Source organism: Schistocerca nitens, chromosome 5, assembly GCF_023898315.1.
Source record: "Schistocerca nitens isolate TAMUIC-IGC-003100 chromosome 5, iqSchNite1.1, whole genome shotgun sequence".
NCBI classification, from domain to species: Eukaryota; Metazoa; Arthropoda; class Insecta; order Orthoptera; family Acrididae; genus Schistocerca; species Schistocerca nitens.
The window spans coordinates 847,372,722-847,399,590 of record NC_064618.1 but is presented as its reverse complement, the minus strand read 5'-3'; the positions used below and the strand labels follow the sequence as shown (position 1 = coordinate 847,399,590).

Genomic DNA, 26,869 nt, shown 5'->3' with positions numbered 1-26,869 from the left:
TGATCATGTGATGTATCTGACCCCAGGAATGTGTCACTAAAGTTTCCCCTTCCTGGGACAATGAATTCACGGTGTTCTTATTTCAATTTCCAGGAGTGTACAATTTGTGTTTAAATATCTAAGGTCGAGGAACAAAATAAGAAGACTTTTCTGACAGCAGAAAATTATGACTGCCTTATTTATTAACATAATAAATACATTCATATGTTACAGAGCCACCATCAGAGCCAGGCATCCCAGAAGTTGTTGAAGTCACTGACCAGACCATTACGCTTCACTGGAAGCCTCCAGAATTTGATGGACATTCTCCTATTACAAACTATGTTCTGGAATACCATGACAAGACTGATTTCACGTAAGTAGTTTCACTGAAATCTCCTCTCAACTTGTAATTTACTATATAAAGTCAAGAAATAAGTTTATTCAAGTCTTCTAAACTGAAACAAAACAATGAATCATGGATCAAGAATCTTTATTCACCATAAATCTTATCACTATGATATGGGTTTCGTCAATGTGATACAAGATAAAGTATATACAATGCACAGTAGTACAATGTGTAGCATTAAATATTAGTTCTTCAAAGTTTATGCAGTACATAATAATACAATTAAAAGTAACAGTTTTTAAAAGTTAATATAATAATCTGGCAAATCAAAGTATTCTTTAATATTATAAAAAGGGTGATCTGTTAACCAGTTGTGCCAGTTATATTTAAAACTAATTATATCCATGGTTCGAGCAAAGATGAAGACCTAAGCTGTAGGGCAAACGAATCTGCTCCAGTCCTGAATCCCTGAACCATTACACCAATAACCTGAAAACAGCTTTCGCATCCGACCTGGTACAGAAGCAAATAGCTAGAGCCACTTCCTCATCCCCTCAAACCTAGAACCTCCCACAGAAGAACCCCAAAAGTGCCCCACTTGTGACAGGATACTTTCCAGGACTGGATCAGACTCTGAATGTGGCTCTCCAGCAGGGATACGACTTCCTCAAATCCTTCCCTGAAATGAGATCCATCCTTCATGAAATCCTCCCCACTCCACCAAGAGTGTCTTTCCGCTGTCCACCTAACCTTCGTAACCTCTTGGTGTCTCCAAGTAGTGATTCAGTTTTGGGGACTGTAATTTCTTTTTTTTATAATTTCTGTTGATTTCAGTATGGGAAACTGATGAAACACAATTACATGAAAAGAATTCTTTTTTGCCAGTTATTTCATTATAATCTGTTTTTGGGGCCAGGTTATTAGCCTGCTGCCTAGCATAACTGACAAAGATACACACATCAAAAATTTTTGCATCACCCCGGTTCCGAGAACTCCTGAAGAGAGATGTTGACTGTGGATATTGTATCACAGAACAGTCCCTTTGACTGTTCAGTGATGTCACTAAACGCACCAAAAAATGTAAAAAATCATGCATGAGCAGCACCTATTAGATCGAGAGGGTCCGATGGCTGATCAGTTCCAGTCATTCCGCCAGCAAGGAGGTACACGGCTCATGTTGTGTGTAGTTCAGCCATGCCTAGATGGTCAATACCACAGTTCAGTCGCGTCCGCATTGTCACTTTGTGCCAGGAAGGGCTCTCAACAAGTGAAGTGTCCAGACATCTCAGAGTGAACCAAAGAGATGTTCAGACATGGAGGAGATACAGAGAGACAGGAACTGTCGATGACATGCCTTGCTCAGGCTGCCCAAAGGCTACTACTGCAGTGGATAACCACTACCTACTGATTATGGCTCAGAGGAACCCTGACAGCAATGCCACCCTATTGAGTAATGCTTTTTGTGCAGCCACAGGGCATTGTGTTACAATTCAAACTGTTTGCAATAGGCTGCATGATGTGCAACTTCACTCCCAACATCCATGGTGAGGTCCATCTTTGCAACCACGACACCATGCAGTGCGGCACAGATGGGTCCAACAACATGCTGAATAAACTGCTCAGGATGGGCATCATGTTCTCTCCACTGATGAGTGTTGCATAAGCCTACAACCAGACAATCATCAGAGACGTGTTTGGAGGCAACCAAGTCAGGTTGAATGCCTTAGACACACTGTCCAGTGAGTACAGCAAGGTGGAGGTTCCCTGCTGTTTTGAGGTGGCATTATGTGGGTCCAATGCACGCCGCTGGTGGTCGTGGAGGGTGCTGTAACGGCTGTATGATACGTGAATGCCATCCTCTGGCTGATAGTGCAACCATATCGGCAGCATATTGATTAGGCATGCTGCTTCATGGATGAGAAATCGCGCCCCCATCATGCGCATCTTATGAATGACATCCTTCAGGATAATGTCATCGCTTGACTAGAGAGGCCAGCATGTTCTCCAGACTTGAACCCTATCAAACATGCCTGGGATAGTTTGAAACGCGCTGTTTTGGATGACGTGACCCACCAACCACTCTGAGGGATCTACACCGAATCACCGTTGATGAGTGGGACAATCTGGATCAACAGTGCCTTGATGAACTTGTATGTAGTATGCCACAATGAAATACAGGTGTGCATCAATGCAAGAGGATGTGCTACTGGGTATTAGAGGTACCGGTGTGTACAGCAACCTGGATCGCCATCTCTGAAGGTCTTGCTGTATGGAGGTACAACATGCATTGTGTGTTTTTCATGAGCAATAAAAAGGGCAGAAATGAAATTTATGTGATTTCTGTTCCAATTTTCTGTACAGGTTCTAGAACTCTTGGAACCAAGTTGATGCAAAATTTTTTTGAGTTGTATACTTTTTTTTATAGTACAGAAGTAAATATCAAAGAATTTACTATCATAACAGAAATTAAATTTTTGATATTAAATATACAAAATATACATTCATAAACATCGGACAGAAAAATAAATAAAGAACTGGCACATGGATTTATAATGGGGCACTATATAACGCAATTTGTTTGGGTTATTAGCCAGCTTTAGCAATATAATGAAGTGTAGAGTAACTGTAGCCTGTTTCTTCATTTAATAGCTCTTCAGGATGGTTCTTGTAGAACCTCTTGATCTCCAGTACATCGAACACCAGCAGCAAAAATAAATGATTTGTGAAAGAGGTTCCCAAAAAAAATTTTTTTTGCCATATAATTTTTTGTTCCATTAATAAGACAGTGGAGTGTGTGTGTGTGTGTGTGTGTGTGCGTGTGCGTGTGCGTGTGCGTGTGTGTGTGTGTGTGTGTGTATGTATGTGTGTGTCAAAGAGAGTACTTATAGTACTTACATAGAAATATATGACTGCACTTGATCATATGCTGAAATGCGCCATTTAGCCAGTAATGGTTGTAACAGACATAAATGTCAATTAACATATTTCCAATGAATATGGGCCACTGATTTGTGAGTTGTGATGTAATTTTTCCTTTTTTTCTAAATTTTCTTTTGCGTAGATGGATTCAAGTAAAGGAAATGGTTAGAGAGACAACTCACAAAGTGACACAACTTCAGACAAATGGGGAATACATGTTCCGTGTGTCAGCCGAGAATGATATTGGCCGTGGTGCTCCATCACACAACACCCGTTACATACGAGTTACTAAACCATTATCTGCTGAACCACCAGCAATCCAGCAGCCACTGGAAGGGGTAGTGTGTGGCTTAAAACAGTCGATAACTCTGTCTTGTGTTATTGGAGGAATACCTGAGCCAACAGTAAAGTGGTACGTATTACTTTCCAATCCACCTTTTATTTAACTACACATTACATGGAGTTCCAGACGAAACATAGTAATAATTTCTTGTTACCCTTACCTCCATATTTCCAGCCTCTGATTTGTACCATGATTCATCATTATTTTTATCGTTGTTGCCACTTAATTATTCAGTGACTTGTTGATCTCACTGACTGCACAGTCTTCCCCATTTCTCTAGAATATCTAGGAAAGTCAAGTTCGTTGAAATATGCCTTGTAGCAAGTATGTAACTAAAGATGATATTAAGAAATAATAAAAATAGACAGGGAAAAATTTGTCAAGTAGATTTTGTGGAGAATTAAAGAATTTGTGTGATGTCTTTGCATTCAGTAAATTTTGTTGTGTGAGGGTTGATCCAGAAGCAAGGTTCCCAAAGAGCTCCAGCTGCACGAGAAGGTACTGGATGAAATCTGTCAACACCACTGTGCGTGACTGTTCCCCCACTCTCGATTCTTCCTGGCCATGCTTTGCTGTGCCACTCAGCATTGGCTCAGCAGCCAACTGTGATGGAGGTGCCCATTGTTGATCTTGCCAAGTGCGAGATTCATTCTGTAATTCGGTTTTTGCATGCAAAAGGGGCTCCTCCCATGGATATTCATCATCAGTTGACACAAGTGTATTGCCACAAGTGTACGTCTGTTCAACACTTTCAAAAATGGTGCATGGAGTTCAGTGATAGTTGGAAGGTGGTCAACGTTGAAGAACAAAGTGGAAGCCTTCAGTTTCGGAGGCGGTTCTTGTGATGGCCCAATGCAAAGTGCTTCAGAACAGGAGGATCACTGTCTGTGAACTTGTTGCTCAGATTCCTGGGAGTTCTTACGGTACAGTTGAAAGAGTTTTGATGGAGACACTGGGGTATCACAAGTGTTGCGCTCAATGGGTATTGCGTATGCTGACAGCAGAACACAAGGAAAAATACTTTCACTGTGTTTGACAGTTTCTTCAAAAGTGTCAAGAAGATAAAGAAAGATTGTTGGACCTGATTGTTATGGGAAAAAAAAGCATGGGTGTTTCATTTCACTTCTGAAATTAAAGAAAAATCCAAACAATGGCATCATTCAGAGTCAACAATCGCAAAGAAGTCCAAACAAACTGCTGGCGGAGTCATGGCCACTGTGTTTTGGGATCATGAGGGGATACTGGTGATCAATTTCATGGAACCTGCAATAACAATCAACTCAGACAGTTATTGTGAAACACTACAAAAACTCAGGGGAACTATCCAGAACCCCTGGAGAGGATGACTGACAGAATGTGTAATGCTGCTTCATGATAACGCCTGATGTCACATCTCTTGCCAAATCCAGGAACTTTTGACAAACTTTGGTGGACTGTCATGATCCATCCACCTTACAGTCCAGACCTCACACCAAGTAATTATCACTTGTTCCCCAAGTTAAAGGAATACTTGGGTGGTGAATGCTTCCAGATCAATGATGAAGTCAAAGAAGAGGTGAAACGCTTCCTCAGTGGGTTGGTGTCGGAGTTCTACAAGACAAGCATACAGAAAATGGAGGACCACCTAAAAAGTGCATTGAAAAAGATGGCAATTATGTAGAAGAACAGAGCTTTCCAATGATGTAAATCTCTGTTAGAATAAACAATGTTGTTTATTTGTAAAAATGGGGGGAATCTTACTTCTGGATTAGCCTTTATATTTCAGAGAAAATGTTAATCACATGATTACAGTCAGCAGACCAAATGTTAAAAAGGTGCATCTGTCTTACAATGAAAGAGAAATGATTGAAGGGAACAGAATTACTCAAGGATTGCATACAATTTGGTGGACATCCATTCAAAGAAGATGCTGCATGGCTACATGAGAGGAAAATCAATGATGATTATAGAAAAGCTGTAGGCCTATTTGGCTGATGACACTGAATTTTGGATTTAGTGTTAGATATTCTCTCTTGAAGAATTACAGACTTATTAAATAGGGACTGCAGAATGGGCGTGTGTGGATTGTTAGGAACAGACAATGATAATTATTTAAAAAATTGTGTTGTTGTAAGTGTGGAAAGATAATGGAAACAGTATTTGTTGAAAAACATGTAGGCCTACTTTAAATCACTGTCTTCATAAAGTGTGTGTCTATCATAACAGCTTTGCTTAATTACTCTATATAGACAAATACAAGTTTTATTTTGAACTACTAAATTTTTTTTTCGGTATCTGTCATAACTCTGTGAAATAAAGAGATTAAGAGTGTTATAATGTGGTATGAATGAGAAGGTAATCCACTTTTCTGAAAGGTGTTCTTTACCACTATAAACATATTTATTAGTAGGGAAATAGTCTGTCCCTGGTAGCTGAGTGGTCAGCGCGACAGAATATCAATGCATGAGTCGCCGAAGTGGCGTCCAATCGAAAGACTTTCACCCAGCGAGTGGTTTACCCGACGGGGGGCCCTAGTCATACGACATTTATTTATTTTAATAGGGAAATGCTTCAGTGCCATATCAGTGAAATCACCCTTTAAACATTTTTGTATCTCAGAGGTTCCTTTTGCAATTTAATCCCAGTTAAAGAGGTGCAGTTTGTTATGCCTTTCCAGATAATATTCACAATCTCTTCCAGTATTATAAATATATATGTATTTTGCAAAGATTATTGTACTGCTTGTATTTTAAAGTTTATTAGTCAATTTTATAAACATACAGAAATAGCGAGTTAAGTAATTTCTTGCTTCTGAACATTTTTTTGCATGATTCAGTGTAGCAATATTGCACAAAATTCCTACTCTCTTTGTTTGAAGGATAAACACTATGTTTGTATATAGGCAGCAACACATCCCTATACTTTAATTGTTTGTGTGAGATATCTATATTATTACTTAATTTTTTGATTGTTCATTTCTGTTTAGTCATAATTCCACATTTACTCATCAGTTCACAAAATGAGCATCTGTTTCAAAAATGATTTTTTTTTGTAAATTTTTTTTATAAAATTACAATCTTATTTCGTAACAGGATGAAAGATGGGAAGGTATTCAAAAGCAAAAATTTGACATATGAGAACAGGATTGCCAAATGCATCATAAGTGAGACTACAGAGACATCATCTGGCATTTACACATGTCAGGCAACAAATACAGCTGGCTTTGCAGAAACATCATGTGAACTTAAAATTCAAGGTACAGTTAAAAGTTCTTGTAACAAATATAAAAATGTTAATCCAACACAACTTACTTAATAAATAAATTAAACACTAATGATGAACATTTTGATTTTATTAGTGGCACGGAAATAAAAATAGTGAAGTGTCATGTATTTCTCTTTCCACATTGTTGTCTTGTATTGCGTAATGTTCTGTTGGGTTTTGTCAAGCTTATTTTCTGTGTCAGACTCTATTTATTGATTTCTTAATGTTTCATTGCTACCAAAACAATTGTTTGCTAATTTCTGCCTTTCTGTGTGGACTACATTGTATAGTAATATTCTTGAACTCCTTCCATAATTTGTTGCCATATTTTGGGATAAGTATCAGTGACTCTAACTCATATGTTACACATATTTGTTAAAAGCCTAGAGAATCACATTAATTATCTAACATTTTGATTCATAATGTTAACATATGTAGAATATATTTTCAGGTGCACCATGATTTACTAAAATATGCTAGTGCAGCTGCCCACTATATCTTTTCTTGTTTATATGATTCAGTAGAAAAGCTCAAAAACATGTGAAATAACCACAAGCACTGCCATGTTAAAGTAGTTTGGCTTTTGACGTACATGTAGGGCTGCTACATCTGTGTGACATGAATTCACTGAGATTGTTGAGGAGATCTACAGGATGAGTTTGACAGTTGTCAAGAAAAGCAATGTCCATCTGCAAAACTTTTATGAGGTTTGATGGACTAACTTCAATAAGTCTTCCAAGCAGATCCCAGATGTATTAAGAAAAAGTGTGTCCAGTGATTGTACTAGATATTAATTCAAATCAGAGTCCCACTTTTTAACATTTGTGCGCCAATTGTGCTCACAGGTAACAGAACAGATATGAAAATTAAGAGAGAGAATTTCCGGCTAATACTTACCATGAGAACACAAAATACTTAGTGCTGCCAGCAGAAACTGGCCCTTGCATCATGCTCCATTGTGACAGCTTACTGCAAGCCTCATAATGAGATATTGGTAGTACCTACCTGTGCAGTTTACCACTTTTGACCATAATATGTTGCCACACCGTGGCAGTTGCAAAAAATGTTCAGCACCACTTTGCCTGCCAATGGTTCAGTCTTTGTCTTTATTGGTAGTGGTGAATCCAAGTCTTTCTTTTGCATCTGTCCTTCCTTTGTCTCAGGTTGATATAGCCACAATCACCCATGGTATTAGGCAACTAAAGAAGTCATCTGGATTGACCTGACACAGCTGCAGCATTCCTGCTGTTGCCTCAGTTTGGCAGGCTTTTTGAAAAGCTATGGGTAGTCGAGGAACCCAGCTGGCGGCAGCCTATGTTATGTTCAAAATGTCGTGCAAGATGTAGAAAATTGTTATGTAGCAGATTTTCAATGTTTACACCATTTACTTACTTGTGGTACTTCAGTCTTTGAGCACCAGCACCTCCTCTTACAATTCTCAGTTCTTCCCAGTGTTTATCCCCCTCAGATGCAGAAAAAATTACCACATCATACTTTACTTCAACCATGGTCTGTGCCATTTTGTTTTCATTCCTCTAGTGGCATGCTACAGTACTGTGGCATGGGGATTTTAATGTGCACCAGGACTACAGGCACATACCTGCAATGAAAGAAAAGTTAATTACATAAGATTTAGAAATTTGTGATGACCTCTCATATACACTGTAAGCTGTTTTTTTATTGTTGTTAAGGAAATTAAAAAGAAAAAAGTCTTGTTTCAGATTCTTTTGAATTTGGATTTACTTGGATTAGAATTTGTGTTACTCAGTTGCGTGATAATCATAACTAATATTAATAATTGAATCTAAATTTACAGAACCTCCAAAACTTGAATTTGATGAGAGTTTGGTAACTCAGAAATTAAGGATAACTAATCAGTGGAAGATAGAAGTTAAGTATTCAGGCTTCCCTAAACCAGAAGTGGTATGGACAAAGAACGGAAAAAGCCTGGCTTCTACTAAGCACTGTTCCATCTACCATGATGAAAATTCATCAACAATTGCAATATATTCCTTAGCAAAAGTGGACACTGGAACATACACATTTACAGCTCGCAGTGATGCAGGTTCTGCGAGTGTGGATTTCAGTCTAAAAGTCATTGGTAAGTTAACTGTCATACATCCATCGTCTGTACTAGAATATTTCAAACAAAGCAAACCAAATACTTCTCTGTTGTGTGAGCATACCATTATTATTATTTTTTTCCTTAATAATCTAAGAGGATGCTGCAGACCTAAGAGTGTGTTAAAAGAAAAGAAAAAAGTAAATAAATATTTTTCAGTAAAGGAAATTCCACAAGAGGAACAACATACATTTTTTAACATTTATATGCTACAGTAATTTTCAAAAGCATTAAATGTATTATTCACATTTCTTAATATTTTTGTATGAATAAAGAGATATCTGAAATAAACAATTTAACTAAATATGCTAAAAGAACTGTACTTTTAAAACTTATTCTAAATTCCAATGTGTTGGTTAATTCTGAAAATATAAATTGCTGTTGTAAAAATTTAAAATAAATATATTTCTATAATGGTATATCTCACACACATTTTCTTCAGATGACACTGATCGAAGAGCAAAAACAGAAAGTTCCAGCGAGGAAACAACTGGTAAATACACAGAACTGTGTGTCTAATGATGTGTTGAGCTTTACACTTGTCTTATCTTTGTAAACATGTTTTTTCTGATCTTCTCTTCTTTCTTCATGCATTGCATGATCTCTTCTCCTTTTTGCAGAAAATTCTATCTTGTTCTATTTTCGTACATTTTTTTGTGCATGCGTTATAATGCTCACCTGAAAGAAGCTTCCATAGCTTTTATTTTTTCTCCAGCCATAAAAGTGACACAGGAGAGCAACTTATTACTCTGCCTGACTTGAAAGTAATGTGACCTGCTTAGGACTGTCAGTGTATTCAGTGTGGAAATAAAAATTTCAGTTTAGCTATTGGTTAACAAAATAAAAACACATGGACTTTAGGGGTAATGTTGCAGCAGGATCAGTTCAGGAGGTGTGGAAACCTCAAATGCCACAAAGGGGTACTTGTTTTTAAAAATATTTCACTTTAGCTTTTGGCTCGGCACCAGGCACTTCAGGACTGAAGTTGCTGCTCAGTGACTTTAAGAGACATAAGAACTTCAAATGCTGCAAAATGTTGCTTGCTTTTTAAAAAAAGTGGTACTATATGAACTGAATATTTGTACTAATCACAGAGTCACATATATAGCAGGTTACCAAGGACAATGAACTACATTTGAATAATGGTCCTGCTCACAGATTTAATCTTTATGAAAGTTTCAAAAGAGTTTGTAGTTCACTGCAATAGAGAAATACACTCTTGATACAATGACTAATGTTTGAGCACACATCTCATTAACTGAACAGTATGACCAATATACACTCATGTTCAGGAAAAACAGAACACCTGGATTCACTAGAGATAAGATGTTCATATTCACAGGGCCTCTACATTATTATGTTCTGCAGGAATGATTAGCATTTGAACGACGTCAGCCCGCAGGTTCAAGGTCAATACTGATATCATGGTGCAACACCACCTACTGGTAAAATTTGCATGCTGCTCTTGTTGTTGCTATAAATCAAAGGTAATGACTCGAACAGATGTGCAGGATGCTTCGCAGATGTATCTGCAGACTGTACCGTCAAATCACCGAGTTTGAAAGGGGATGCATTATTTGCATGAGAGAATGTTTTGCATCCATCTGGGAAATTGCTGCTCATGTGGGATGACATGTTTCAGTAGTGCAACGAGTGCGTGTAGCATGGTTTGCAGAATGCCATAAACATGATGAGATGGGTCAGGTTGCGCCACCCAGGTTGTCACCCAAGATCGACACCTCATCCGAATGGCATTGCAGGACAGATTTGCATTCTCCTCAGCTCTGGTGCAACAGTGGGACAGTGAAACACATTGTACACTATCAGGGGTGGCAGTCCTCCACCATTTATTATGGCATGGGTTACTTGCAATTTGTCCACTTCTCTGCCTATCTTTGAGGAATGTGCAGAAACATGTTGGATGGCAACGGTGTATGGAATGATGTCACTGGGGACAGGAATGGCAGCAGAAAGTGTTTTCAGACAAATTCAGGTTCTGTTTGTTTGAAAATGATGGCCACATTTTGGTTCGTCACAGACAGGGGGAGTGGCATCACAGTGACTGCATTTGCACAAGACATACAGTGCCATCTCGAGTCCTTATAATGTGGCGTGCTAATGAGTACAACACAGTTGGTGCATGTCAAAGGCACTGCAACAAATGTGACCTATGTGAATGACATCCTGTGACCTGTAGCGATACCCTTTCTGCACAACACCACATTTGCCATTTTTCTGCAAGGCAATGCATGACCACATGTTGCTGCATGACTACATGCCATTTTGGTGTCACAGGATGTCATCCTTTTGCATTGGCCCTCCAGATCACCAGACTTGTCACCAGTCGAAACTGTGCAGGATATGGTGAAACAATGGGTACAGCGCTGTGTGACCCAGTGCCGACCACCACAGATGAACTTCAGAACTAGGTGAATGTGGCATCGATGGTTACACCACTGGGCGCCATTCACACCTTATATGTGTTGATGCCATTATGCATGGAGCAAGTTACCAGGGGCCATGGTGGACCCTTGTTCCTTCTAGGCAACAGTACACATGCTGAACCAAGGTGACTGAAATGCTAATCATTTCTGCAGAACATTCTCATGAACATGTCCTACGAATATGAACGTCCTGTCTCTAGTCATACAAGGTGTTCTGCTTTTTCTGAGCGTGAGTGTAGATTCATAGTATGCACAGCAGTTCTTATAATGCTTAACATAAAGTCACATGACAGCAATCACTTCGGCTAATAATTTGGTCCCCATATTTATAAAATGGTGGAAGTGACAAGCAGCCACAGCCCATTCAACTTGTCTTACAAATAGTCCTCTTTCTTTTGAATAGGCAATTGCAGACAAAGAATAGGTAATAAAACTGCATCAAGAATTTTTAAGGATATTACAGTAATTTCGTAAAATTCATGTTTTAAAAAGTTAAGTAACACAAAAGAACAGTGGAGGTAAATTATCAGAATGAAACTATACAATTGAAAAATTGGTTAGTTTCATGTTCTATAGATCATAGTTATAATAAATGTACTGGCATAGAACATTCCATTTAGACACACACACACACACACACACACACACACACACACACACTTGTATTGTTTGATGACATTTTATGTCCTTTTGGTATGTCACAAGAACCATGGATCTTGGATCTCACCTCTGTGGGGTGCTTTGAATGTCTTATTAATACAGATAATCGTACCATAAGTGCAACAACATCTTAGAAGTACCTCTGGAGCGACCAGTACCATATGGCTCCTGATCGGGGGCAGCAGCCTTTTGAGTAGTTGTAAGGGCAGTGGTTCTGAAAGTGTCTGAGAATAGAGAGAAACTGCAATTCTTATAATAGCTAAGGATCTGCAGCTCTGCTACATGATTTAATGATGATGGCATCCACTTGGGCAAAATGTTCCGGTAGTAAAATACATCCCTATTTGAAGCTCCAGGCAGGGCTGCTCACAAGGATGTTTACATCAGGGGAAACAAAGCTAGAGTTCTGCAGGTCGGAGTGTCAAATATTAGAGCTCTTATTCGGATAGGCACATTAGAAAATTAAAAAGAGAAATAATAAGATGAAGTTACATATAGTGGGAATTAATTAAGTGCAGGACTTTTAGTCAGATGAGTACAGAATTATCAACATGAAACAAAATAGGAATAGTGCAGGATTAGGTCTAATAATGAACAAGAAAACTGGAATGCATGTGAGCTGCTGTGAACAGCATACTGAATACATTGTCATACCCAAGACAGACATAAAGCCACCACCCATCATGTATATGACTACTAACTCCACTGGTGATGTGCAGTTTGAAGGAATGTACAATGGGAAATTATTTAAATGATTAAAGGTGGTTTAATTTTGCTGGAAGATTTTGGTTGTAAGAAAAGGAAGAGAAGAAAAAATAGTAGGGTAATATGGTATGGGGGAAGACACCGGTAGAATTTTGCACAGAACATAATTTAATTATTTGAAAACTTGGTTTAATTCACACAAAATAGAGAAAATTGCAGAGCAGTCATTGGAAGCAGCTGGTTCCACAAAATATCTAGCAGTATGTTTATGGACTGATGTGAAGTGGAATGAGCACATAAAATTAATCAAGTGTAAGGCAGAGAAAAGACTGAGATTCATTGAAGGAATCCTCAGCATATGTAGTCCATCAACAAAGGTGATAGCTTACAAAACACTTTTTCAAACAGTATTTGAATATTGCTCATCAGTATGGGATCTGCACGACATAGGACTAACAGATGAAGAGGAGAAGATCCAGGGAAGGGCAACATGTCACACTATACCTTCATGTGATAAGTGCAAAAGTTTCATCAAGATGCTCAGCCAGCTCCACTGGCAGACGCTGTAAGAGAGGCATTCTGCATCACATTAGGGTCTACTGTTGAAGTTCTGAGAACATACATTTCTAGAAGAGTCAACCAATTTACAGTACTGCTTCCTTCTATGTGTATATCGTGGAAAGATCATGAATATAAAATTAGGTAGATTTGAACCTGCACAGAGGCATAGCAGCAATCATGCTTCCCACACACCATACGTAACTGGAACAGGAAAAGGGGAAAGGGCACCAGTACACAAAGTATCCTCTGCCACACTCTGTAAGATGGCTTGTATAGTATAGATGCAGAAGTAGATGTATATGTGGAAGAGATGTAGACACAGTGGAAGGTTTCAGATGCGTGGTGGGGCAGAGAATTTGAAACCAGCTTTTAAAAAACAGAAATATGCCAGGGATAAATGTGGACTCTGATCATAATTTATTGTTTGTGACCTTCAGATTAAATCTGAAGAAATAGCAGATACTCAAGTTAATTGGTGTTAACTCTACATGTAAGAATTATGTAAGAAGCTTGTGAAGATAGAAGAGACATGGGGACAATGTAAGGGTTGAGATAGACACCATAATGATAGGGATGAGATTTTGAAACCAGATTTTAAACTTCAAACCATTTCCAGGGATTGATGTGGATTTGGCCATATTAATTGGTTATGAACTGTGGATGTAAACTGAAGAAAATGCAGGAAGGTGTGAATATCATCAAACCATCAGTTACTTAGTAAAGTTATGGTTGCAAAATACTTCCACACATTATTTACATAAAAATGGAAAGACCAGTAGATGCTAACCTCAGGGAAGATTAGCTTTGGTTTCAGGTAAATGCAGCATCACCCAAGACACTACTGATACTATGGTTTATCTTAGTAGATAAAATAGAGAAAAGCAAATTTATGTTTATAACATTTATAGATTTAGTGAAGTCTTATGACAGTTTTGATGGTTATACATTCTTTGAAATTCCAAAGATAGAAGACATAAAATACAGGAAGTGAAATATTGTCCACAACTTGTAGGCTGCAGTTACTGGAGCTGAGGGAGATGGAATGGAGGTTTGAGTTAAGAAAGTAGTGAGATAGCATTGTAGTCTATCCCCAAATTATTCAGTATCTAATGGAAACCAAGGAGAAATTTGGAGAAGGAATTGAAGTTCAGGAAGAAAAAAATACAGACTGTGCAGTTTGCCAGTGACATTGTAATTCTTTCAGAGATAGTAAAGGATTTAAAAGATCAGTAAATGGAATGAATAATATTTTGGAATGAGATTATGGGGATAAACATTAACATAAGCAAAACTATGGTAATGAAATATAGTGTAATTAAATAAGGCCATTGTGAGGATATTATTTTAAGAAAAAGATAAATTTGTTAATGTCAGATATAAACTATAATGTTACAAAGGCTTTTCTGAAAGTGTTTGTCTGAAGTGTAATCTTGTATCAAAGTAAAATGTAGGTGTTAAACAGTTCAGATAAGAAAGTTGATGGGTCACTTCAGGGCTTCAAGGAACTGTCAGTTTGGTAATGGAGGGGAGTGTGGGGGCTGAAACTGGTAAATGGAGTCAAGGCTTGATTATGGTAAGCAGGTTCAAATGGATGCATGAAGCAATAATCATAATTATGCAGAGATAAGGGGCTTGTACAGGAGAGATTTGAATTAAGATCACCATCAAAATCTTCAGGTTGAAAACCATAACAACATGTTACGAAAGACCTTTATGGTTGTGTATTTCAATCACTTTAACCCAGATCTAGAATCAGCAGGGAATACTGAAAATCACTTCCCTGACTCACTCAGAGCTTACTGAAAGTAACATGCAGTGATTGTGTGCCTGCATAATACTTTTCCTAAACAAGAGACGAAATGGTATTATATTATATTAGAGATACATTAAAGAACTGTTTGTAATTAAAATAAAAGTTTGTTTGGCGCAGATACTGAATGAAGGATGGTGCCATTATAAATAACTGTAAATTCTGGGATATAATATGAATATTTATGTGAATAAAGATCAACATCCAATGAACAGAATGGTGCATTAAGCAGCAGGAAACTTTCATACAAATTTGATCATTTGAGTGTTAATGAATAAACACACTCACACACACACACACACACTTAGAACTGCAGTCCAACTTCTATTGGAGGAAGTTTGTGATTTTTGGCTGTGGAAGGATATGTGGGTTGGGTGGAGGGAGGGAGGTATTTAGGATTTATTTTGTCAGTGTGGAGTAGATGGGTGTATTCAGCTAATGTGACTGGCTGTTACATGGTGAAGCAGGGGACAAAGCAGGGGCTGCTAGAAGAAACATTGAAAAAATAATGTGGAGGAATATAAGTACGTTTGGATTGAGTATAAAGTACAAGAGATAGCGTAACGCTGGTGTGTGTGCATAAGGGTTGAATGGGATGGCTACAGGAGTTGAGGTTGAGGCAAGTTCCAGTTGAGATTGAGAACAAGGAGGTTATGGGCAACAAGGATGCATTGAAGGGAGAGTTGTGAACTCCATGTATCATAAAAGTTGGTGTTGAGAGGTGAAGAAGAGTACAGGAGGCAGAGGTTGTGAAGTAACTGTTAAAGTCAACTACATTGTTCTGGTCACTGTGTTCCATTACTTGGTGGTAAGTCACCTTCCTTTAAATGGATGGTTTGTTCATGGTTATGTCCATGAGAATTCTGTGCTGTGTTGTTAGATGATGAAGCTGCTGTCGTAAGTGCCACTGCCCCTGATGAGGGAGGAAATGCCTGCTGCTGGCTCCAAAAGATTTTAATCTTGTCAAGAATCTTTCCAATTTTCAGTATTATAACACTACAAACTGCCACTGTGTTTTCGAGCACATTACCTAAAATGCTTCATTTCGAAAATAGACCAGTAGTTCATCATTCCTTGGTCCTAACTGAACAGTATGATGACACATTTCCTACCACTGCACAGAAATCCTAAATTAGTTCTCCATTTTGTGACTTGTAAATCATAATTTCAAGTAATTTCTAACCTTCTTTCTGCATTGCCAGTGTAAAGGTGCCCATTTGCTTGTTAAGTTGAACACATGTAGGTGGTATTTTATGTTTAATTTCTTCACTGTCAGTCAACTGTGATTATGCTGTCACTAGTAACATCTTTCAGTATTTACTGACTTATGCTCCAAATCATTCTTGGGTATCTGTTTACTTCAAAGGCTTAATTTATGTTGATTACAATGATACGTCATTTTCTCTTAAATAATAGTCACCTGTATGGTTAATCCAAGAGGAAGTTTATCCATACCTTACATTTTCAGCACCAACATACTACTTTGAAATCTACGAAGAGAACTGCAAAAATGAAAATCCATGAAGTCAGTGGAACATTGGAAGATATGTTTAAGTTTTAGCTATTGTTTCTATTCTTTCAAGGCCTTTTATTGTAATTTAGATATCTGAGACACAGAATACAAATTACTCAGGGCTTATAGGATCAACTTGCTTTTCATATAATTCTGAGAATGACATAATACAACGTAAGAGAGAAAAGTAATTATATTGCCTCCAAAAGAATAGAAATAATTCATGCAGAAAACTGTAGACAACAAACTTTATATATCTCACAATTAAACTAAACTCCATCTGAATAGGCCTCGGAAGGCCCAACAGTACCAACCAATCGTCATCCTCAGCCAATAGACGTCACCGAATGTGGATATGGAGGACTATGTAGTCAGCACACTGCTCTCCCGGCTGTAGCCAGTTTTCATGACTGGAGCCACTACTTCTCCATCTAATAGCTTCTCAATTGGCCTCGCAAGTGCTGAGTGCACCCTGCTTGTCAACAGCACTTGGTAGACACAGACGGTCACTCATCTGAGTGTTAGTCAAGCCCGACAGTGCTTAACTTTGGTGATCTGACAGAAACCAGTGTTACCACTGTGGCAAGGCCATTGGCATCTCATCAATAGCTTCTTACTTATTTACTGTCATGATTCTATTACTTTCACAAGCTACAATTCTGCTTCCATGCATGTGTCTTAAAAACTGTTCACAGTTGCTATTTTTCAGCTTGACTTACTGTTTCTTTCATGCTTTGTTATGCCTACATTTCATGTTGGGGAATGTCAACTTGGTTAGGTATGTCAAAATTTTCAGGTTGAGTTGAAGAAAGGACACGTTCATTTGAAAGACAAAGAATATCTGTGTGTCCAGCTCTGTGACTGTATAGTTTTTTTCCAAACAACGTTTCAGTAGATATCTGGCTAATAATATATTGTGTGCCAAAAATGAAATGTGTGAACTTGACTGGAAACTCAGAAATCTGTCTATTGCATAGAAAACTGGCAGGAAAGTAGGGGTATCCATCTTTGTGTAACAGAAACTGTAGATGAAATATACAACAAGCATTAAATAATGTCTTTTTGTGTTTCTGTGTATGTGGGAGTGGGGGAGGGACACTTTATATATGAGGATAATATTATATTCCACCCAATGGCCCCACTTTCTAATTTTTATTTTTTTAAATTATTTTTCCTTCCTTCTTCATGATTGATGTTCTCCACTGTATTGTTACTTTACAGTTGTCAGTACAGGAAAAATAGCAGGTATTAATAACTTTTCAGTTTTCCTCTCTTTGAAACTATTCTTGTTTATTTATTGTTTCTGTGGTTTGCTATGTAGAGATAACATTTTACCAGGGGCATGTGATTTTTTTTGAATTGTTCATAATGTACTTTTCATGTTACAGATCTTTTGACCTCTTGTGACTTTGTGTCTTAGTGCAGAATTCTCTGTTTTCTTCTTGTTCTTAAGTAATTTCTCTTATTGTGACTGCATTGTACAAAATACATTGTTTACCTGAAATATGTTTTGTCTAGTTACAAATATTTCAAGTTTAGTTTAGGTTAGTTTACTTGTTTGCATGTTATGTGGATCACCTTTGTGACAACTCAATATGATGTAAAATGTGTCAGAATTTTTTTTATAAAGATTGCAGATAAATACAAATACAAATCGTAATGGAAGTGTGTCTACTTGCTCACTATTTACTTAATTTTAATCTTAGTGTGTTATACAATTTCTCAAATGCAGCCCTACCGCAATAAGGTAGACATTTTGCTGTTCATTAAATTCATGTACAAAGTTGAAGAAGTTATCAAGCAGAAATGATTTTGATTTGTTTTTAAAACTGTTTACATTATCTGGCAGCACCATCAGTTCACAAGGGGAGGGTATAGTCAAATACTTTTAAGGAGTACTTTTTGTCTAAGTGTGGAATCGACCAGAAAATTATTCAGTAGAAGAGTTTCTTGATGGTATTGAATTATTTTTTTAAAAAATTAACCTTGTGATACTTGCTATACACTATATCCTTCTCATAGTTCATTCAAGCACTGTGCATTTTATGACATTATGCAGATATCTTCCAGGACATCGGTCTGTATCCATGACCCGTGTAGTTTAACTCAGGATCTTCAACATCTAAGAATGATAGCTGTAAATAGTGTAGTAGACCAAACATGAATTCTTAAATTTAAATTGGGAAAGTAATATCACACATAATCCAGCTGTGTTGGAAATTAATGTGGTACAAACAGTATTGGCATCAGCACAAATTTAATGAAAAGTAAGTGTATTTAAAAGAGACATAAATTGTACAGTGGGGAATACATTTCAGTTCATTGCACCTTCTGTATATTCATATTATATAGAGATAGGCCATATATTCATAGTAACAGCAGACAAAATGCAATATAATGTGTGAAAGTTTAGATCATAAAAAGGCTGCCTACAGTCTTCTCATGTATTACAGTATTAGTCTGTGTTCATCTGTGCCATGGTGCCCTTGCCTGTTTTCAAATGTCATTTATCCATAGTTCACTAAAACTTCCTGGCAGATTAAAACTGTGTGCCCGACCGAGACTCGAACTCGCAGGAGAGCTTCTGTAAAGTTTGGAAGGTAGGAGACGAGGTACTGGCAGAAGTAAAGCTGTGAGTACCGGGCGTGAGTCGTGCTTCGGTAGCTCAGTTGGTAGAGCACTTGCCCGCGAAAGGCAAAGGTCCCGAGTTCGAGTCTCGGTCGGGCACACAGTTTTAATCTGCCAGGAAGTTTCATATCAGCGCACACTCCGCTGCAGAGTGAAAATCTCATTCCATAGTTCACTAGTTTGTCATCTTCATCTTTTTCCATATCTTAGATTGCGATAACATCCTTATTCCATCAAACATGTATTCAATGGCTATAGATTCAATCCACCTCCATTTAATTTTCATTATAGTTGTAATTACATTTTCCATTCCAGTGTGTTTGCTGATACTCCAATATGTTCCCTGATCCACCTCTTTGTTTGCCTGCCTCTCTTAGTAATCCTGGTGATGTGGAACATGAATAATTTAGGACCAGAGGTAACACCTCACCAAATAACTGAGCTGTTGATTCTTCGAAGGGCATACAAACAAGACTGAGAACTATGCTAGCTTCCGTCTACATCCTTCTTCAGTGCTAGAGTACACATACACAAACACACAGCTAAATTGTCCCAGATGAATACATTGTGCTGGAACTGCAGCTCAACTGGTGTGAGGTGTTGTGTCAGGTTCAATGAGCAAGGTGAGAGAGAAGGCTGGGAGTGGGAGGGAGGACTGGGGAATCATGGCTATGAGACAGACCCCAATTTAATCATGTTCCTTCCATACGAATACTCCACCACTGTCTTGATGAACTACAGTGATTACATGACAAGAGGCATTCTGCCTGCCTCACTCTTCTGTGTACAAACTCTACCACACTGACTCCATTGCTGATATCCAGCACAACCTCAAATCCCAACTCAAATACTTAGACCAGTCTATAATCTCTCCCCAAATCCATCTCCCTCCTCCCATGACCACCACCTACACACCCACCTTGTACATACTTCCCAAAATCCATAAACCTAACAATCCTGTGCACCCCATTGTATCTGCTTACTTTGCTCCCACCAAAAGAATCTCAGCTGTTGTTTACGAACACCTCCAACTGATTGCCTGCCCACTAGATTCACGTATCAAAGACATGAGCCACTCTCTTAAATGTCTCTCAACCATCCCCACCCCTTTACTACATGGATCCCTACATACACTAGTGATGTCACTTGCCTACAGACCAGCATTCCCAATGTCCACAGTTGTGCCACCGTCAAACACCGCCACCCCAGCATTCTTCCAACTCCAAACTCTGTACCTCATTGCTTACACACCTAACTAACTACATCAGTATTATGAAAAGGATAGTTGCTACTCACCATATAGTGAAGATGCTGAGTTGCAGATAGGTACAACGAAAAAACTTCTCTTGGTATAGGAAGAGCAGAAATAGTGACTTGTTGAACAGTGTTGGATCTGCACAGGACCTGTCTTTACAAAAGCCCCTTTCCTGTTCCTCTTCCAGCACAACACAGTCCTCTATTCCACCAATGCACCAACAGTCTTTTGACATCTCTACTTTTCTGCTAACCCTCCCCTGCCCTCTGTCTAACCTCCTGACTGCACCTAGCTGCCCAAACCTCTCTCCGTCTCTTCCCTGTGTGGTCCTGCAAGCAGCACTTTACTGTCCCTCACCCCTATCCTGCTGTTCCTGCATCTTCTTATCCCCAGCACCTGGTTGCATCTCCCATCATGCACTGCTGATTGCAGTGTGGCCTCAGCAGCCTGAGAATGTGGTCACGTGTGTGTGAGTTGCATTTGCACGCGTTACCTTTTTTCGACATAGGCCTTGTTGGCCAAAATCTCATTTTGTGATTGTCTTTTAGTCATGCCCATCTGCTACTCAGTACCTCCACTGTATGGTGAGTAGCAACTATCTGTTTCATAATATTGTTACATTCCATCCTGGATTTTTCACTTTTTGATTTTAAGTAACTACATCTCTACTCAGAACCATTTCTCCTTTGGGGAGAAGATATACAACCAAATCCTCTGTGAAGCCATGGGCACCTCCCTCCAGAAAAAAAAGAATCCACATTCTTCCATTGCCCAGTGTGCCACCTTCCTAAACATTGACCTCCACCTACAGAATTGTCAGGAAAAAATGAAGGAACCAATATATTGTATTAACATATTTTCTTACTTTTTTCCCAATTTAAAAAAATGGCTCTGAGCACTATGGGACTTAACTTCTAAGGTCATCAGTCCCCTAGAACTTAAAACTACTTAAACCTAACTAACCTAAGGACATCATACCCATCCATGCCCGAGGCAGGATTCGAACCTGCGACCTCAGCGGTCACGCGGTTCCAGACTGTAGCGCCTAGAACCGCTCGGCCACCCTGGCCGGCTTTTCCCAATTTAAGGAACTCATACATTCATATGGCATTACTTTGGAGTTATTGTAGCTTTCGTTACTAATAACCTGTGTTTCTGGTTCATATTTAAATACGTAAATTCAGGGGGAGGACAAAAGCATGGAAACACCAAAAACACAACACACGACCATGTTTAATTAAGTATAGGAAAACCGCTGGCATTCAAAACAGCTTCCAGTCATTTTGGAATGGATAAATAAAAGTCTCGTATGGCTTTCAAGAGAATCTTACACCTTTCTTCCTACAAAATAGTAGCCACTTCCAGGTGGTGATAAAGCAAGTGGATAGCAGTCATGCACCCTTCTCTCCAAAGTAGAGGCTCAGTAATATTAAGATGTGTCTGCGGTGGCTAGGAGAGATGCGGCAGTTCACCCTCGTGCTCACAAAACCAGTCCTGGATGGTGCGAGCTGTGTGAACAGGGGCTTTGTCGTCTTGGAACACAGCATCACCATTGGGGAATCGACATTGTTCCATGGGATGGACCTGATCAGCCAAAATGGTCACATAATCTTTGGCAGCAAAGCAAAACTGCAGAGTAACGATGGTGTCTGTGCAATACCACGATATGGCTGCCCAAATCATCGCTAAACCCCTATCATTTTTCACTCTTGTGAAGTAAACTCAGCCAGAAGTTGGAAATAGTGTGAAACAAGACTTATCTGATGAAGTGCCATTCAACCATTGCTTCTTATCCCAGATGTTCTGCAGTTCCCTACTTATGGGGCTCCTTTAATGTTGTTTTGGTGCTGACAGGGTTCATGAGTACAACATTTAGTTCTGCAGTAACTTTTAGTGACTTTTACAGCACTTTCCCGCAAGCCTCTTCTGTGGCTATCTGTCACAGTCACTCAGCACACACTTTCATCCATGTTTTGGCTTAGAGGATGATGCTTTTTCCAGTTCTCCTGGATGCAGTGTGAATCTTTATATTGTATCTCTTGGAATGCCAAATACTTCAGCTACCTTGGATATGTAAACACCTTCCATATGAGCACCATCAATTTGCTCACATTTGAATGCACTAAGCTGTGACATAATGCAATCACAACTACACAGAACACTGTTCTGACCATGACTAATACTTGCAGTGTATTGAGGACATGTGCTGCTTAAGGTCAAATACAACAGTTCAGCCTGCAGGCTTGCCTAGCATCTGCATTTATGTTCAAGCATCCATTTTCTAAAGTTTTTGCATATTTTTTCCCACACCCTGCAGATAACAAGATCCATGAATGCTTAGAATCCCACAACTTTACCCTTGATACACTAACCTCACAGGGCCAAAGAGTTTGATGAGATATGTAAACTGTGCTAAACTGTGGCGGAGCTATTTCCTGTTTCTGTGTGGGTCATATACTAACTGAACTCTCAAGTCACCAGTCGATACTGACATTTACCATTCAGATTGTCTCTGTGTCAACTGTGAGACATTTAACTCAGTGGGCTGCAGTTTGGATTGGTGACCAGTCCATCCATATTTGTTTACCATAGGAAGTGATCTATAAAAAATGTTACCTTATGGATACTAACAATACATGGTGTAAATAACAGGGTTGTAAATGGAGATCTGTTTCCAGAGCATTGGTTCACTTAATCTCAGCTGTTCTGGCTCGGATGCCTCTGCAAGGGCAGACAGGTACACATGGACAGTGATGGGCCAACAGTTGATGTGTTAGGAGTTAGACATTTGTGTGAGCTGCAAGTAGTTAATGGTACCTGTGCCCTTTTGGGCAATGATAGAACAGCTTGCCTTAATCCTTACTAAGTTGTCAAAGGATTACATTTTTTAGTGACACATGCTTTTCCAATAGTGAGCACGAATTTTGGCATATGAAGCTTTCATTTCATCCAGTGTAGGTCTTCCACAGGTTTCAGATCAGATGCAAAGAGATTCATGTGGATGTGGAACTGGCTGTCAGATTATGGTTATCTACATTATCAATGTGCTATATGACACTACAAAATAATGTGACCAATAGGGAAGAGAGGCACCTCCAATGTACAGATATCACTTGGTGACATCTATTTGTTTACCAATTGAATACAGTTATGAAAAGTTCATCTCCAGAGTTTGACTGCATTTCCCACAGAGATTTCCTATTATTATGATACTGCTTTACTTTCAGCCACCAGCTCCTCCATCAGTTGCAGAACCCTGAAATTCTAATTAAGAGCAGACCATGAATTTTTCTTCATTTTGTCATGCAGTGATGGTGATGTTGTATTATAACACTGAAACCTCAGGATCAGGGAGCCTGAAAGTCTTGTCTCTTTTCCAAACAATACTGTACTGTGGAGAAGTCATTTTGTTACATAAGTGTCTTTTATCTACTACCTGTTTTCTTTCAACAGTAATCTTGTGTAGGTCTAAAAACAAAATTAGGGATGATTTCTAGGGTGGGAAATTATTTAATGTATTTTGCTGTTAGAATTACAGTTTTCGCAGATAGCAGTTATAAAAATTGCAATTCATGTTTTACATTCCAAATTAGTCACTTTAATTATTAATTTAGTCACTTTTTTTTGAGTGCGCTGCAAATCGTACCAAAGTAAAAATATTTATTTACTGAGTGTCATGTAGTAGAGTAATGATCATTGAAAAACTCATAAACTAGCTCTGAAGAACGATTGAGGGACTTCCCAAAAGCATCCTTCTATGATGCTCCTTTAAGCATTTATAATAAATACATAGTTGGAATATTTGGCCTTCTGCTCTATTTGTTTATTAGAACTCAAGTGTTCTCAATAAGATACAGTTAAGTGTTTCCAGTGGGCTATTGCAGTTTTCTTCATTTGCATAGTATAACTGTATTACACTAAGAGACAAGTTTCATGTTTCTGTCAGTCATTATTAGTGTCTAACAACCATAAAAATTAATATTTCAGACAAGCCAAGCAAACCAGAAGGGCCAATTATTGTAAAAGATATCCGAAAGGATTCTGTGGTTCTCGAATGGAAACCACCTGCAGATGATGGTGGCCTTGAGCTTTCTAAATACTCTGTTGAAAAATGTGATGTTGAGAAGATGGTGTGGATGAAGGTATGATGTTGCTCATAATAGATTTGAGAACTGAACTTACATTAGAAGAAGCATTATCTGTCAATTAATTGATTGATTATTATTAATTCAGGTTGCTGACGTAGAGAAAGATGTCTCGTCATATTGTGTACAACGTTTGAGAGAAGATTCAGAGTACATGTTCAGAATTATTGCTGAGAATCCGGTAGGAACATCAGAGCCACTTGAGAGTGACACGGTCACCATTAGGAGCAAATTTGGTAAGCAATGAACTTCAGACCCATTTAAATATTAAGATGCTTTAATGGAAGTACATTGTGTTCTAAATATTATGAACTGAAAAAAGAGCTTTGGAGGAGTCAATTATACTTACCAATGCTGCATATATGACATTATCAGAATATTATTTATGATCACATCACAAGTACCAATTTAAGTTATGATCTATAAGGATGGTGGGATGGGGTGAAGAAGGTCTAGAAAAGGGGTAAAAGATAGAGCACAGTATTGTTATCAGTATTGCTATATAATGTTTCCTTTTTCCAATGTAAAAAACACAATTTCAGGATATTGAGTTCTGAATGTCATCTTTGCATTTTCAGTATAATCTGTTATTTATTGTACTCAAATGCCATAAGCAAACAATCTGATATAGAAAAATCCACATTATCCATAAGGCGTAGGTTTTACTTGGATTGTTTGTGCTGTTGACTAAGCTTTATGGCTATGCTGTATCATTTATGTGGGACCATTTTAGTGTTGACTGCCACACGGGATTAGCCGAGCGGTCCAAGGCGCTGCAGTTGTGGACTGTGTGGCTGTAACACGTGTTATTACTTTATCTGAGAAAGCCAGGTTTATATCTGTTGAAACCTGAATAAACTTTTGACACAATTCTGATTAGCTGTACGATTCCCATTTCATCCATAATTCGACAGATGCTGATTGCTGCCATGTTCAAGATTTTGGATTGTTTCCCTGTAATTGTCAGAGTCTGTGCAGCCAGTGAGCAAGGAATGGTACAAGGCTGTCTGAAGAGTAGTCGAATCATATGCACCAGCTGTCAATACTATAACACTGTTGTGCACAGTGTCAATGTTTCTGGAACAAGTGATTGTGGTCGACCTTCACAAAATCCATTGCTGATAGAATCAGGACTGAGATAAAATTCTGGAACTGATTGTAAACATTGTATGTTTTCAAAAGATAATACACAAAAGGCAACAGGCAAAGGTCAGTAGAGATTCATGCATCTGTGAAAAGATCTATGCATGAAGCATACAACAACCACCACCATCATACCTCAGCAAAAGATCTGGCTGAGAACCCAAGAAAATACTGGTCCTTTGTAAAATTGCTAAGCAGATATAAGGCTTGCAACCAGTTACTCACTGACCAGTCCAGTATGGCAATCAAAGATAGCAAAATGAAAGCCAAAGTTTTAAATTCCACGTTTAAGAAATCGTTCATGCCAAAGAATGGTACAAACATACTGTCATTTGACCATTACACAGTGTCCTGTATGGATGACGTAGTAAAAAGCATTCCTGGCATGGAGAAACAACTGAAAGAGTTGAAAACAAATAAGTTGCCCAACTTAGTTTTATAAAGAGTACTCTACAGCATTGGCTTCTTACTTAGCTTTTATTTATCGTGAATCTCTTGCCCAATGCAAAGTCACAGGTGACTGGAAAAAAGTGCAGTTGACTTCTATATATAATAAGGATAAAAGAACAGACCCACAAAATTACATATCAATATCCCTAACTTAAGTTTGCTGCAGGATTCTAGAACATGTTGTGAATTCAAACATAATAAATTTCCTATGGGCCAAAAAGCTTATGTCCACAAATCAGTATGGTTTTAGAAAGCATTGCTTGTGTGAAACTCAGCTTGCCCTTTTCTCACATGATGTACTGTGAACTATGGATGAAGGGTAACAGGCATATTCCATATCCTTAGATTTCTGGAAAGCATTTGACATGGTACCCCCCCCCCCCCCTTCCCCCCCTTGCAGACTGTTAATGAAGTCATGAGCATATGGAATAGATCCCCAGATATGTGAGTGGATCTAAGACTTCTTAAGTGAAAGAACCCATTATGTTGTCCTTGATGGCATATGTTCATCAGAGACAATGCTTTCATCAGGAGTGCTCCAGGGAAATGTTATGGGACCACTGTTATTTTCTATATACATAAAATGATGTGGCAGGCAGG

At 38.5% G+C, this 26,869-nt stretch overlaps 1 protein-coding gene across 1 annotated transcript in view; it reads left to right on the top strand.

Moving 5' to 3' along the window:
* The window catches only part of LOC126260755 (titin), a 530,053-nt gene that overhangs the window by 477,196 nt on the left and 25,988 nt on the right, over positions 1 to 26,869 (top strand). Inside the window, exons 147-152 of the mRNA XM_049958094.1 lie at positions 214 to 355; positions 3,390 to 3,659; positions 6,662 to 6,825; positions 8,650 to 8,934; positions 24,519 to 24,673; positions 24,765 to 24,912. Of these exons, the coding sequence (XP_049814051.1) occupies positions 214 to 355; positions 3,390 to 3,659; positions 6,662 to 6,825; positions 8,650 to 8,934; positions 24,519 to 24,673; positions 24,765 to 24,912 (1,164 nt within the window). The remainder of the gene's footprint in view (positions 1 to 213; positions 356 to 3,389; positions 3,660 to 6,661; positions 6,826 to 8,649; positions 8,935 to 24,518; positions 24,674 to 24,764; positions 24,913 to 26,869) is intronic.